The sequence below is a fragment of the Polyodon spathula genome, chromosome 10, assembly GCF_017654505.1.
Source record: "Polyodon spathula isolate WHYD16114869_AA chromosome 10, ASM1765450v1, whole genome shotgun sequence".
In the NCBI taxonomy this organism is placed as follows: Eukaryota; Metazoa; Chordata; class Actinopteri; order Acipenseriformes; family Polyodontidae; genus Polyodon; species Polyodon spathula.
The window spans coordinates 27,289,442-27,306,392 of NC_054543.1; the positions used below are offsets into that span (position 1 = coordinate 27,289,442).

Genomic DNA, 16,951 nt, shown 5'->3' on the forward strand with positions numbered 1-16,951 from the left:
TTATTTACTGCACCACTTACACCTGATGACAGGCTGGATGTGAAATTATTTTTAAACCATAAGAGATTGGTGGAGAATAAAATAAACACTATGTTCAGTTAAAAAATAATTTTATTTTTCCATATGCATACATTCCAAACAGACAAACACTTGAATAAAAAAATGCATCAAAACATACAAGGTCACCTCACACTTTTAAGACAAAAAAAAAGCACCCAAATATGTAGGTGAGGATTTGCAAAGCATTTTACTCCAAAGAAAAAACCCTATTAATGTTACAAAATGTTACAGGACAAAAATAATCAAATTTATAAAAACAAAACAAACAAACATGTTAGATGAAAAAAGCTTAAGAAATGTATAATGTAAACATCAGTAACTAAATTTAAAAAAAATATATTCGTTACAGGTAAACATCTGTAACTAATTTTATTATGTGCAAACAGTGCACCAATAAAAATGTATGCGGCAGGGTGATTTTGCAACTTCCCTCCTCTGCCTTGTTACAAATGACCAACCTATGAATATTACTAATACAAATGGACATTGAATTTCAAATCTGATATAAACAAAACAAGGACAATTACAGCTCAAAAGAAAAATTGTTAAAGACGTATGGTTTTATTTGGTAAATAATTTTAAAAAAATATATAATGCAAATAAAAATACAACAAGCAACAATAAAACCACTATACATGTTTATTTTAATGACCAATTCTCTCATATTACTGAATTACAAATGGCACATTGAAATTTCGTTCTGTTCGATATTTTATTTTAAAACATGTTTAAACTCAAAATCAATTATTGTAAAGTGACATTGGTTTTATGTTGGGAAATATTTTTAAGAAAAATTAAAAAACTGAAATATCTTGCTTGCATAAGTATTCAACCCTCACACATTAATGTTTGGTAGAGCCACCTTTCGCTGCAATAACAGCTTTAAGTCTTTTGGGGTAAGTATGTACCAGCTTTGCACACAGTGTCGGAGTGATTTTGGCCCATTCTTCTTGGCAGATTTGTTCCAGGTTGTTCAGGTTGGTTGGACGACGCTTGTGGACCGCAATTTTCAAATAGTGCCACAGATTCTCAATGGGATTGAGATCAGGACTTTGACTGGGCCACTGTAGGACATTCACCTTTTTGTTCTTGAGCCACTCCAATGTTGCTTTGGCCTTGTGCTTGGAATCATTGTCCTGCTGAAAGGTGAATTTCCTCCCAAGCTTCAGTTTTTTAGCGGACTGAAACAGATTCTCTTGCAGTATTTTCCTGTATTTTGCTCCATCCATTCTTCCTTCAGTTGTAACAAGATGCACAGTCCCTGTTGATGAGAAGCATCCCCACAGCATGATGCTGCCACCACCATACTTCACTTTAGGGATGGTGTGTCTTGAGGCATGGGCAGTGTTAGGTTTGCGCCACACATAGCGCTTTGAGTTTTGGCCAAAAGCTCTATCTTGGTCTCATCTGACCACAAAACCGCTTTCCCACATCGCAGCTGGGTCACTAACATGCTTTCTGGTCAAACTCCAGACATGCTTTCAGATGGTACTTTTTGAGTAACGGCTTCTTTCTTGCCACCCTCCCATACAGGCCAGTGTTATGCAGAGCTATTGATATAGTTGACTGGTGCACCATTACTCCACTCCCAGCCATTGAACTCTGTAGCTCCTTCAACAGGCCGATGCAGACCTATTCTCTCTGTGGACTTCTCTCATTAGTCCACTCCCAGCCACTGTCTCCTTCAAAAGCGTAAACTCCTTGATTCACTGGCCGGACACTCCGAAGAAGCTTCTCCCGAAGAAGTCTTCACTTATGAAGAAGTTGAATACTTATGCAAGCAAGATATTTCAGTTTTTTTATTTTTCTTAAAAATATTTCCCAACATAAAACCAGTGTCACCTTACAATAATTGATTTTGAGTTTCAGTGTTTTAAAATAAAATATCAAACAGAATGAAATTTCAATGTACCATTTGTAATTCGGTAATATGAGAGAATTGGTCAGGGGTCTGAATACTTTTGCAAGGCACTGTGTGTGTATATATATATATATATATATATATATATATATATATATATATATATTATATATATATATATTATATATACCTGCCAGAAATGTGTATTTGTTCATTTATTTCTTCAATTGTATTGTTATTGTTTAATTATGATTTATTAATTAATTTTCACCTGCACCTAGCTATTACTGTAAATCCGAGCCAGGTGCTGGGTATTTATAGAGAGGAAGCAGTCTGTTCTAGGCTGCTGCTGTGTGAAAGAGCGCTCAATCGTATGAGAAAAAGACATTGTGTGAAGCCTTTTTGTGACTTGTTAAAAAATACTGTGTGTTTTTGTTTTGTTTTGTAGCCGGTACGCAGAAGACATTGTGTGCAAGGCCTCTTCTTGGTGAATTGGCAACTAGTGTGTTTCCGGAGTTTGTATTTAGCACTCCAACAATTCTAGCTTAGGTTTGTTTCTTTTTTTCCCGATATTGTTTAAGTGCGAAAACGCACTTTTCAAAATAGTTAGGTTTTTTGTTTTTTTTTTTTTTTTTCCTTTGTTTAATTTTATATATCTTGTAATTGCGAAAAAAATCACCTCCTTTGCTTATAGCTTGGTGAATCTGTTTTGATACAAGACAAATTGGCCAATGTTGGTATATATCCTTATTTTGCTCAGTTAGTTATCCCAGTACATGTTTAAGGTACCTTCCATAGGCTTCAAGGTCAGTATTCTTTCTTCTAACAGTATTGGTAAGTATTGATAAATTAGGTAATTGCTTAACCGGCAATGCAAGTGAGAATTCCTCAAAGAATTACATGCATTTATTTTTTTTTTCGTTTCTTTTACCACAGTAGTCCCACCATAAGCGCAGCTCGGGACAACTCTGTAGTTTCAAAACTCCAACTACACTGATGGAACTCCCCCCCCTGAAATAACGCATTGTTTCTATTCATGACAACAAAAATCAACACAAGGGGGCAATTTACACAGAGACACAGATTGACACACAAAACACGGGGGTAGAAGGAAAAACACCATCACTCAAGGCCTGCACCTACTGCTGTAAAAAGACCTTCAAAGGCAGCTCGCACTTATACGGTACAATAACAAGACTTCTAAACGGAATTAAATCCGAGGAAGCTTTTGGTTAAACGCAGGCAGGGAGGGCTCCATCGTAATGCGGCTATGCATTTCCTGGCCCACTTTCATGAGACAAGTCAACCCAAAAGGCAGTGTTGCGGGAAGTAAAAGACATATACAACTGGCGGTAGATCCCTTGGTAAAAGAAAGAATATCAGATAATTGTAAACGGAGGATATGCAAAACGTTGCAATGCAGGCACTGGTTTACAATAATATACTTGTGACAGAATTCATGTGCCCACATAGTCACTGATATATATATCCACAATATTCAATATACCTGCCACACTTAAATGACTTGCCTTTTCGTTCTTGTCAATGCACTTCAATGATGTTTAATTTTTATTGTTTACAAAAGCATAAATGAGTAAGTATTAATGGATGTTGCGATGGCAACAGGGCTATTACTGTAAATCCCAGCCAGTGCTGGTATTTATAGAGAGGAAGCAGTCTGTTCTAGGCTGCTGCTGTGTGAAAGAGCGCTCAATCTGTGTGTTTTTGTTTTGTTTTGTAGCCGGTAAACAGCTTAGCTGTCCGGCAATAGTTAGTTTCCGGATGTGTGTAGTCAGCACTCCAAAAATAAGTTAGGTTTTTGTTTTTCCTTTGTTTATATATCTTGTAAGTGCGAAAACTCAGGTTACTGTGTCTGGATCTGTTTTGAATAAAAAACAAATTGAATTGTTGCTTATATCTTATTTTGCTCTTTACAGTTATCAAGAATACTTGGTAATAAGGTAATATTCAAAATACAGTATTCTTCTAACAGTATTAAGTTTGGTAATATTAGTTTAATTGTAATTGCCATAGTCCTCAATGTAATTACATGCATTATTTTCTTTTATTACAGTAAGTCACTTCAAAATACAGTACACTCCCAAAGAAATAACATGTGTTTTATTGTAACACCATCACTCTCAATGTAATTACATTCATTATTTTATAACAAGGAGTCACATCTACATACAGTACACTTCTAAAGGAATTACATTTGTTTTATTGTTTTATCAAAACAATTTTCACCCTTGAGGACACAGTTAGTCAACACAAAACACTGTTTAGTAAGTAAAAAAAAATAGTACAAAATGCGGTAGACAGACATCTGTAAAAAATAAGATGCAACTGCAGCCTAATTAATACAATAAACATTGTACATAAATTCACTGCCCTCTATGTGTTATTTTTAACCCAGGCAGGATGCTAATTAATTCATTACTCTTGCAGTGTTGCCAGATTAATTTAAGATTCAGCTCAAGGCAATCTGGAAGTATAAAATGGGCAGAGGTTTATTTAAAGGTACATTTTTAATTTTAGAGGATTTTCTAAAGGTTTTTGTCTTTTTTTAATACTTATTTTTATTCATTTTCCAAATTTTCTACCACTTTTGGAATGTCCAATTGTTTAAAGTGCATTCACTGCAAATATGTGTAAGTACACTTATTTTTTGTCTACTTCAAACATTTTAAATTGATTTACATGGGAGATGTGTTCAGAGTTTTAATTGATTTAAATTTACATGGGAGATGTGTTCAGAGTTTTAATTGATTTAAATTAGAGGTTGCATTTACGCAGAATTCTGTACATTACGGTATTAATACCATTACTTTAATTCTACACCGCAATTATCGTAATTCCTTTATACAACGGTTAACGCAATTTTCAACTGCAAAAACACTTCTTCTAAATCAAACGATGGTTCTTGCAGCCTTAGCAAATTGTCTGAGGAAGATTTTTTTGTGAACTGATACTGTACTTTGATAATGGTTTTGAAGGAAACGATCAGCGACACAGAATACATCTTTCAATTGCTTTGTTCTGTTACCCAGAGCTTGCTGCGCCGGCTGCTCTTGGCTGCTGTCTTTCTGATGTCACACGCAGCTTTTAGAGAAACGCCTTCTCCAAACCTTGCAGCAGAGCCCACATTTTCAAGATGCTATATTTACATTTGACTGGATTATCAACTGTCAGTTTAATGTAATTGATTAACATGAACTTTATTGTACAAGTATACATCACTTATCATGGATTAAGTACATTATGTTTGTTTAAATAATTGATTTATTTGTTTAATATAGCATTGAAAAGGATGTTAAAGGTTCATTGTATAATGGTAAAATGTTGTTTGCCTCCGCTACAAGGCGGCAGCAGTAGTTTTAGTGGTTATTTGCATTACGATTAGCAGGTGACTCGTGATCTTTGCATCGCCCCTTTGGTTCACAGCCGCAGCCAGCCTCCCGCAATAACAATTCAAAGCAGCGCTGGGCTGTACAGAATCTGCACATATTTCTGTGGGTGGAGTTGAGTGACGTCTACAGCGCATCTCCGCTATTCTGTGCAGCGCTGTGAAGAACTGCAGAAATCTGCGCTATAAGAACACGACCAATGTCTCAATTAAAATTAGCACAGACCCGCGACCGCAGCACAATAGCCTGCTTATTATCAATGTAGTTTTGCTTAAACAAGTTATAACAGTATTCCAATTTTCTTAGGTAAGCGAAGAAATCTTTATTTATTTATTTATTTTTTACAAACTCCACATGTGTAATATGGAAGCTTACTTGTGCAATGTCATGACGTGTAGCTGTAAATCCAATAAATTTGGAATTTAATAAATACTTTAATAATACTATTTTTTTTTTTTTTTTGCTATATATATATTTTATTTATCAGGTTGAAAAAATAAACAACTCATCTCTGCTTTTAAATAATAACCTGTGGTACATGTTTGTGTTTTAAGCAATAAGACCGATCATTTCCTAATTCTATTTACCATCAGCTAAACAAAGTATTTATTTATTTATTTAATTTTATATGTTAAAATGTTTTAACAAACTACAGCACCACGTCATTTTGAGCAATAGATCTTATTACTGTTGTAGTATAACATTGAGAGTGTACAACTCTAGTTTATTTATTTATTTTTTAATTCTGATTGTCTTTATTAAAAAGAAACGTACCAAGTTATTTGGCATAGTAAAATACTAAATACCAAATGTTTAAATCATTCCATGAACGGAAGTGTGTTTTGTTGGTTTTATTTTTGTGCATTACAGTAATTTAAGTGATTTACATTTAGTCTTTCTTCATTTAAGCCTTTATTTGATAACTTGCATGATGTACTGTATACCCTGATATTAAGGTTACCACTGTATTTTTTTTAACAGTTATCATACGATGCAAATTTGATACCGTCCCATCCCTACTGCATATACACAGGACGTTTTATAAAACGCTAAAAAAAATAACAACAGTGCATTTATAGAACACAGATGTAAAATACCACTGATCCAGTTTTCATTTATAACCAATAATGTCGATTACTCTAAATTACAAATTCATTTTAGTTAAGTCAATGTGTAAAAATTGTTGCACTGCACCCAGCATCTTAAACAAACTGTATTGAATGACCCTTACTGGCCAAATAGACACATTGTATGTGTGCATAAAAAAGATGACTACAAATCCCACTAGGGGGGATTCCCCCTTAGCAAAACTGTACCATGTCTGCTCTTAGTGCCAAGGATCAACGCCTCAAATACAGACCACAGAGAAAATAAAAATAGAATAAATAGATAAAAACATTACAAAACAAAAAAGCCAGAGGTCTCAGTATCCCACAGCACCACACACATCCCTGGCATTGAGCACTGGAGATCACACCTACAAACACATTATTGTATGCAGTAAACAGAGATCATGAGTAAATAAAAAATAAATCCATATTTGATTTTGTTGGATTGAAATTTAGAAAATCCAATCCCACTGATGCAAATAATAGTGCCACACTCTGGTTCTTGGTGAAAACGGTAATTGGACAATATAGACAAAAATGAGAAATCATGTGCTATGCACCAACTCAACACGTCAACTAAAACTAAAAACTAAGAAGGTTCTAGTGAAAATGCCACTGTCATGCATTGCAAAACATGCATGTCAACTGGGGAAAAAAATTGGCTGTAAAACTAGAATAGTGCATTAAAACAACATGCAGTGCAGGCAGGCCACTGGGAAGGTAACACATTGTCACCTGTGCAGAAGCCTATGTAACTCTGTTAAGGAAGGCTTAAAACAGTCAGATAACATTAAAATGGTTATGTTGCACACTGTTTACGTGATGGCGAAAGACGACATCCCAGACTGCAAATGGCCAATGATGATGAAGCTGCAAAAAGCAAATCACTGTTAGCGTAAAGGAATATCCCCTAGAAATTATCCTGAGGGCACCAGATGATTCATGGGCATTTGCCATTTACTCCCACTTTTCAGATCCACAGCCCGGCAACTCTACAAAATCAAGCCGCCCTGTCCATAACCATAACCTTAGGCAAGCCCTGCCCTAAAACCTAACCTCAAACCCAATGCCTAACCATTAAGAATCATATGATGCCCTCAGGACACTTTCTAGGGGATATTCCTGTGTGCTGCTGGTACATTCCCGTACACCCTAAGTTGGCTGGAAATACATATAAAACCAAAGACACTTTTATTAATTGTTACATAAAAAAGAGAAGGTACTCTGAGGGTAATGAGATAATTTTTCAACTTCTGTGCTTTTCAACTTACTCCTTCAATGTTACGCTGTGTATTTTTTGGTGCATTATTTAAAAAATATGGAGCTCGCTACATGTTTATCTCAGGAGCTTCTGATCGAGGGCAGCCGCTGCGCGTTACCACGGGAACTGCTGAATCGCCGTGAAACTGCTTTGACAAACTACATGTGTAGTGACGTGAAAAGATAGCTCTGCACATGCGCACAATTAGCAGGGGATACTGAATTCTATGGGTAACCGAAATAGATAATACACCGTCTCTGAACCACCTCGCGAGGTGGTTCAGAGAAGGCATGAAATGTGACGGCTCTAGACTGTGATGGTATAGGCAGTTCTAACACAGACCAAAATACAGAATCAATGCCGGTTCTTAGCCGTCATAACTCGTCTACGTGAAAGGTATATTAGTATAATAAAGTGTGACTTTCACCCTTTCATAGTTAGGGTGACCAGATTTTCAAAGCTCAAAAATGGGACACATTGTTAAATAATTGATAAGACTAATTAAACTATTTAAATATTGGCTATTTATTTAAATAGCCATCCTCTCACTCTTGGTACTGTCTTATTTTTTTTATTTTTTTTAAGCAACTAGCAAATTTCAGTACATTTCTGGTGTATAATTTGTGGCTAATTAGTTAAGTAGCCAAATTGTGTTATATAGGTATTGCTACTTTTATATTGAGTTAATAATAATAATAATAATAATAATAATAATAATAAATAATAATAATAATAATAATAATTAAATACATTTACACTGTGGCATTTCTTTCTTTTTGTTTCTATTTCTACTCCCCATATGACACATTTACTAGTACGAATACTAGTACTCATGTAGTGCTTGTTCTTTAGTACTCCTGTGGTGCTTGTTCTTTAGTACTCCTGTGGTGCTTGTTCTTTAGTACTCCTGTGGTGCTTGTTCTTTAGTACTCCTGTGGTGCTTGTTCTTTAGTACTCCTGTGGTGCTTGTTCTGTAGTACTCCTGTGGTGCTTGTTCTTTAGTACTCCTGTGGTGCTTGTTCTTTAGTACTCCTGTGGTGCTTGTTCTTTAGTACTCCTGTGGTGCTTGTTCTGAAGTACTCCTGTAGTGCTTGTTCTGTAGTACTCCTATGGTGCTTGTTCTATAGTACTTCTGTGGTGCTTCTTCTACAAGTACTCATGTAGATGTAGTGCTTGTTCTATAGTACTCATGTGGTGCTTATTCTATAGTACTTCTGTGTACTGTAGTACTTTCCTAGTACTGCTTTATAATACCTTTGTAATGCTTGTCCTACTGCAGAAGGTACTGGTTCTGTGGCTGTTCTGTATTTCTTAAAATGCATGATTGTATTCTGTATTCTTTATAAAGGGTTCTTGTTTAATACTACTCTATTCCTCTGAATTACTGCAGTAACCAAGCAGCTCAAGGACATGAATCAGTTTACAGTATATGTTTTACTGTTAAAAATGTACTATTTTCAGTTATTTAATTCTATTGAACACCTAATTACAGACTATAACACATTATTTTGACAACCATTTTTTGCTACTGTTACCTGAAAAAGACATCAAGCAAAATATTTTTTATTAAATTTAACATATATACACTGTATTGTATTTTTTTTTAAATTCACTACTCAGGGTGGACAGTTTGATAAACTTTCAATATTATTTAGAGTCCCTTGCCTCTGCTGCCTCTGAACCACCTTTATACATTTGTTTAATTTTTGCCACATTAAACTTTTTACTGAAACTTCCATCTTGTCAGGGAGTTCATTTTTTTACTGCGTCTCTAAAAAATATAAAGGCAACCTATTAATGGATCCATGTCACACTGAAAATGAAAAGCTAATTGAAACTGCATATTATGGAACATTGTCATTCAACAATGAAAAGAATAATACTCCTACTTTTTGACAATTTTTTTTCTTAATCGTTAATGATTTTATAAATGCCATTTTAATGTCAAGTTAGAGTGCCTCTGTTTCATAAAAATGTAAGAACAATGGCATTCCAACATTTGGAATAGTTCTGACAATAACCTAGAATTAGGCAAGTGTTCTGCGCTATAAGGGTCACAGTAATTATAGTCCAGCCCATACTTTGAATTGGCTGAAGTCACTACCATGACTCTAGATAGGTGACTTGATGTACTAAAAGTACATTATTTGTAAGTCTTAGTATGCATTTGATATACTCACATCTATGCCCTCTTTTCCACTTTCTGACTGTACAGTTTGTGAAATAGATGCTTATAGCTGTCTGACAGTCCAGAAGCAGTGGGTTCAAGAACAGATGATTGGTCTTGTACTATTGATTGAAACATTTTCAATAAAGACTCTAATGTTGTGTAGGTTTCAGGCAAATAGAACAAACAACAAAATCTGTGAATTTTTTTTCTAAATGCCTTTATTGATATAATACATTTTTAGTAGGGCCTACTTTTGGTCATTCTCATGAACATTTATCAGTTGTATTGACATTTCCAAGATTGCCACTGCTTTATATGCTTTCATTTGCTGCCTTCAATTAATTTAACCATTCAATTAATGCAATATAGAAATTATAATTTATTACAATTCTGTATTTTGTATTTAAATATTTAAACAATAAAATACCTTGTAACAAACGCAATCGTTTTGAGGCTGGCGTTTTCCTTACGCAGTTTCTCCACTTCCATCTTCAGTTAATTTGGATCGCTCATACCTTGATAGACATACCGGCAACCTACAACAAATGTATACGCCATTAAAACAGTATATGTATAGTAGCTCAAACTTGCTTTTATGTCAAACACGATGTCTGCAAGTTGTTTTGGTAAAATTTTAAATAATTTCAAAAACCGTGAATAGTGAATTCCTGACGTTTAGTCAAATATCTATCATAATGCTATTATTATTTTGAAAGATTCTAGTCTTTCTTTTTAACTGGAATACGTAATGCAAATTATGATGTTTTACATGTTGTCAATTAAAATTTTGGTCTGTTGGTCAAATTTACATGCAGATGTGGCTTGCGTTTTCCCAGCACATTAATTTCATAATGGTTTCTGTTTATGATTCACTGCTTCTTGTTCAGTATCCTCCTCTTGACTCTCCTCTTCCATACTTTAGCTGTCCGTTTGTGATGCCCTTTTTCAGGTTTGCTGCTGGTTTTATAAATGTTCCCACCTGGCACTGCCCCTTATGGCATTGGTCATCAGAAAATATACAGATATTTAAGATTGGCCTAAAATAAACAATTGGCTGTGCCTTAGTTATGTGACAAATGTTTATATTTTATAACAGCATCTTGACTACCCTGGTATCTTTTATTTTGTTTTATTTTATTTTCACTGCAGGTACAATAAACTAAAAGCGTCGCGCTATGAAGTGGTCACCCTATGAATAGTGCACCTAATGGCCACTCACACTGCCAGTCCTATCGCTGCCATTACCGCCCCCTCCTCATATCTAGTTATACCCCCGTCCACCTGAATACCCACAATACCTTCATGACATGAGTGACATTCTATAGTGTATTAATTCTGTGAAATCTACAAACCCGACTGTTAGTTTGACACAGTTGCTTTAGACTTACATCACCTGCAGACAGGCACATGAACGACCTCTCTGCGACATAATTACAACATTGACACGATTATTATTATTATTATTATTAAAAATACTAAGTATATAAAAACAAAGGGAGGGAGATGAGAATAAGGAAAAAGTGGTCCAACATTTTAACTAAAAAGAATATCTCCACTCTCCAACCAAAAGAGGGAGTCATCAGGGAAGCTGTGTTGGTGTGGTTGTTAGCTGTTGCTAGACAGCAGACTTGCATGACAACGGTGCGTCACTAGCGCAGTCGCAGCGACGAAGGACAATGCATTGTGGGATCGGAAGGCTCTGAAGTAGTGAGCGCTGAGTGAATGTAGTAAATATTGGGTTTGTTTAGAGAGCGGTTTCTGTTTGACACATTTTATCAGATCTAAAATTTTGTTGTCGATATCAGGAGCCACTAAGATGAATGGGTCGATGGCGAAGAAGACCCAGGAGACCCTAGGGAAAGTGATTAAGAAACCACCGCTTACAGAAAAACTGCTGAGCAAACCGCCGTTTCGATTTCTGCACGACATCTTCACAGAGGTAAGAATCAAAATCGTGACATCGAAAAAGAAAAAAACTTCTTGACGTAATCACTTTCCTAAAAAAAAGTGGCCAGGGGAATTAAAATAGTACAACTTGTTCTGTAACGCTGGGAGGAGCTTAACTGGCAATAATGACCAGACTCGATTTAAGTAATAATAATAATAATAATAATAATAATAATAATAATAATAATAATAATAATAGGTATGGACACTGATATTTAGAAAATCAAATGTTAGTGTTAATAGATTATTTAACGCTTTTAGATAAAATGAGCAACAGATATAACAGTACACAGTTTACTGCAGTGAACGCCGTCAGTGATGTTGAATCCTGCCGGCGTCCCCTGGTTGCTAGGCATTCCTGTCTCTGCTCAGGTGCACACTAAATCATGAGGCCTCGCTGGTAGTCTGATAACAATGCAAAGCCACCCTAAATAGGGCATTTAGAATTAGGACCACCACGTCTGATATTTTGTTCTATGAATTCTAAATACAAATTAATTTAGTTTGCTTTAAGTATCCGTTTTGGAAAATATCTTTGTTTTTTAATCGCTGCTCCACTTTGCCTGCCCAGTCATGCAAAATGGTCGGTATCTTTGGCTTTTTAGAGAGGAGCACCTTTTAATCTCTTAATTCCTTTACGATTCAGTGATTTGAGAAGTGTGTCACCTTATGACCATGTAGAAAATATAAATATCTGCATACGTTCCCTGTAAAGGTTGACACCATAATACTGTGTTTTGGGAATGTAAACAGTCTAAACACATTTGACAAATTGTAACCCTTTTGGTTACATTTAATAGTTATAACATTATATGAAAGACTGATCGTCTGTAGTGGCCCTGCAAAGTAACACATAGTACATTAAGGTGATGAGGTCAATTTAACTGTAAATATGTTTAAAGAAATAGGTCATTGCTTACAATTTAATTAAATATATTGTTCTCTTTCTGGATGACTAGTTTAAAGTAGCTTTTGTTTTTACAGTCCTTCGTGTAAGACCAGTTTGTATTAATCCATATATTTCCCGAATTAACTTCTGAATAGAAAGACCAGGTATATTACTGATGAATCTCTTATAAAAGTTTACCATATTACTGTAAAAGCATAGCAAAGTGTAATACGGCATAGTTAAAACACAGGGAAGTATTGTGACACATAGATAGGTATGGTAATGCACATTTAAAAACATGGCGAACTATGGTAAATGCATAGTATAAACATGGGAAAAGCAAGGATCAAATGCAAAATGACTATGCACATTTACAATGGTAAACTTTAATAAGGGATGCTTCATAGGGAGTTTTTTTTATAAGCAGTTCATTTATTATCCACTGTGGAATTATTTTTACATCTAATATACGTCTTTCAGCACATGTTTTGAGGGTATCAAAACATTGTCTGTAAGTCACCATTACATTTTTACACATTGTAAAACTGATACAAATTTTGATGACGCAGTTATTCTTTAAAGCAAGTTACTGAGAGTATCAAAATCTGAAAATATAAGCTTGGTATTAGATCATTGTTGTATTTCATTTGTTGCACCAGTAAAACCAGCTGAATATTATATACATTTTCTCAGTGTTAGTATTTCATATTAAATGTGTCAGACTATTTAAGGAGCAATTTGAAATGCTGAAATGTATATTTAGATTGGAACAAACTACAACAGTCCAATTAGTAAGTTGCACTAGCTTTTCTTTTCATGCATTCCTGAAATGCACATGCCAACATTTTGTGTCCCATCCATCAAATGTGCATTTTAACACAGGCTAATAAACTCCAGGGATGTGCATTTTGGTACATTTTTATGAATGTTTCACGGGGCGTGAGCTGGGGGGTGTAAGGATAGGGCAGAGGAGGCAGAAAGGAGCAGTTAGTAGGACGGGGTGCCGGCTAGAAACAACTGGACTTAGGATAGACGAGTGGGCGAGGCTCTGACTCTAGTAGCAGACTGGCATAGCCTGACATGGAAACTAGGATAGAAAGATGGTCTCTAACTAAGGGTGACGATGCCGACACAACCCAGGGGCAAAGGACCCAGTGACGGAAAACACATACGAGGAGTCGCCCCTCGGGAGGAAGTCAATCCCGGTAGACCAGGACATGAAGAGAGAGGGAGAGGGAGAATACCCAGCATCTGAGACTTCTGTAAAGAGGCGCTCCTTAACCCCTGATTGGCAGAGACTTCACACTGCCAGGGACCTAAAATAAGGACAAAGCATGAAGTATTGGACTCGAACAGTGGGAGCGACCACGCCCTGAAAGAAAGGCAGGATAAAAAACAGAGCCTCGAGGTGAGGCAAGATAAGTGCAGGAGCTGTGAAAGGACAGAGTGGCCGGGGGTCTGCTCTGACTCACTCGTTGAGAACCCCCCTGAGGTTGGGGAAGTGAGACACGCTTGCCTCCCCTGAGATGACCGATGCGAAAGCATGTATGAAAGGAGGAGGAGGAGGAGGAGGAAAATGAAACACTAGACAATGAAGGTGCAAGTGATCAGAGCTTAAATAAAAAATAAGTACTAATTAACAGGAAATTGGAAGCCCCCAGCTTCACACCCCCTAAACTACGCTGGCTAAGATGTAAACTCTATGGCATGTAGTAGTTTTAAAAATCTTTGTATAGATGTACATATAAACACAGACACACTTTTTTCTTTGTTATATATACTAACAGTAGGCCTTTCGCATAAACAACGAGATGGGATTCTAAGCACTGTTTGTTGCCTTCATCTAAGTGTGTTTTAATATTTTTCTGCAATAACAGCAACACTATCGCTATGTCTTAAGAGAAGATTTTTGAAAAACTGTACATCTTTACGTATTTTTTATTTTTTTTCCCCATACACAGTACATATTGCCGTCTCTAAGCCACGGATACTTCATCTCCCATTCAAAATTATAAGAATGTATTTTTTGTTTGCGTTTTTGTGCATTACTACTGCTTGCAACTGCTTCGGTCACACTAGTACACGTAGTCAGAAGTAAATGGCTGAGATGCTGATGAGAAATCTTCTTCGTGAGAATCCCTGGAGATGCTGACTGTTTACCACAAAAAACTTCCGATTGACAAATGACTTGACGTCAGTGTACACTCTGCACTAGGTATTCATTTTTATACTTAAAAAAAATTGTAAGGGCATCCCTGTTAAACTAGTGCAGATAATAACAAAAGCACAATGTTAAATTAGGCGACTGCAAAAAGGAAATGCAATTAAAGTAGGATCAGGGTTGAACAATTCACGTAATTTGTCAGCTCTGTTTGAAATAAATTTATAGGGAGCAGAATTAGGATTAGATTGTTTTGCAATTAACAGCTTAAACAGAGTTTAATTATGAAAACGAATCAGCTAAATTTGTCACCTGATTAAAAATAAAACCCAAAAACTTCAAGCCCTACTTGTGTGTATGTGTGTGTGTGTGTGTGTGTATGTGTGTGTGTATTTGCATTAAATTTTTTCCAAAATACTTGTGTTGTTCCTTAGCAGTATGGACTTCTGTTAATATGAGGCATAACACATTATTTTAAAACAAAGTACAGGGCATGGCTGGATACTATCGTATTAATTTCCAATGTTCACTGCACTGCTAGGAACTGTAACCAAACTATTCTAATAGCATTACTGTGTGTACGCAATGCTCCCGACTAAACATGGAATGGTACTCCAGTCTGGACGCTAAAGTTTGAGCTGGATTAATTAAAACGTTTTTGAGTACAGTTCTCGAGATTGTTTATGTAGTGTGGACAGGGCCTAAAAGTAAATATTCTTAATATTGCTGGCAAAGCCAAGTATGAGGCTTATTGCTACCACCTACGGGCCTGGAGTGTACATTAATCAATGCTGTTATGCTGCAGAACAGTTTTTATTTTCAAAAAAGCAAGTATTTTACAGTCATTGCTGCAGTGTAATAGATTACCATGAATATGGATGTCTGTGTCCCTTTCCATTTTGTGCGTCCAGTGAATGCAAGACAACATATTTTTCCGTCCAGTGGATTTATTTTGCATCTAAGGTGAAAAATTTAGCGTTAACGTGACCTCTGAATTAGTAGCCAGTTGGTAAAAAGACACTCAAAGCAGCACGTGATCAAAAGCAGCAGTAACAGAAACTTAGAAATCAACCACCAACATTGTACAAGAAAGTCTTTTTTGAAAAAAAAAAAGGTTTCCTGGAAGCAGTCCGAAGAGTAATCTATGGGATTGATGCTTGGTTTATTGATTATCTTTGTGTCTCTGCTGGAACTATTTGTTGAACTGTATTAACTTTAAACCTGGAATGCATAACAACCACCAATGAGAGATTACTGAGTTTCCTGCAGTTGGATCTACTATTCAGTATGTCTCTCTGGAAGTTTTAGTGGAGGTTTATGTCATTACCATAACTGCTTCAAAATAACTTAATGCATTACTTTCATTTTTTAATGATCACCCTTCATTACCTTTTAATAGGCCCTGTGGAGTTTGTTATAATAACCTTCTAAATATCCCAATTATTAGTGGCCAAATAAAACTACATCAGTCTAATAATCTTCGTTTGACATTATTTAATCTTAGATTACTATACAATAAATCACCTTTAATTCATGATTTTATTGTAGATCAAAAGCTTAATGTGTTGGCTGTCACCGAAACCTGGCTTGGGGTAGATGATAATGTCTCATTGATTGAGGCTTCCCCACCAGACTTCTCCTTTATCCAGAAGGCTCATACCATTGGGAGAGGAGGTGGACTCTATCTCTCCTATCTTCCAACTATGATAGAATAATTCTGGTGGGTGATTTTAACATTCATATAGATATGGAATCAGACAAGTACTCAACACTTTTTTTTTTTTTTTTTTTTTTAATTTACTTGACTCTTTAGACTATGTCCAGCATATTGCAGGTCCTACTCATAATCATGGACCCAAGTTAGATTTAGTCATTTCTCATGGCCTAAACGCTATGGACTTTATAATTACTGATCTTACTTACCATTTCAGATCATTTTGAGGTTAATGTCACAGTACTTATAAATAAAGTGATGCACACTTTTACAACTCGGGAACTTAATTAACCCTTCAACTACTTTAAAGTTTTCAGAGGCACTTGGCTCTTTATTACCTTTGCACTCTGAAACTATGGATGAGCTTATTGA

At 35.8% G+C, this 16,951-nt stretch overlaps 1 protein-coding gene across 4 annotated transcripts in view; it reads left to right on the plus strand.

Moving 5' to 3' along the window:
• Nucleotides 1-11,538: 11,538 nt before the first annotated feature.
• Nucleotides 11,539-16,951, plus strand: part of LOC121322039 (TRAF3-interacting protein 1-like) — a 49,674-nt gene continuing 44,261 nt past the window's right edge. For all 4 annotated transcript variants that reach the window (XM_041261489.1, XM_041261491.1, XM_041261490.1 and 1 more), the window contains exon 1: nt 11,539-11,807. In XM_041261489.1, coding sequence (XP_041117423.1) covers nt 11,685-11,807 — 123 coding nt within the window. In that variant the 5' untranslated portion in view covers nt 11,539-11,684. The remainder of the gene's footprint in view (nt 11,808-16,951) is intronic.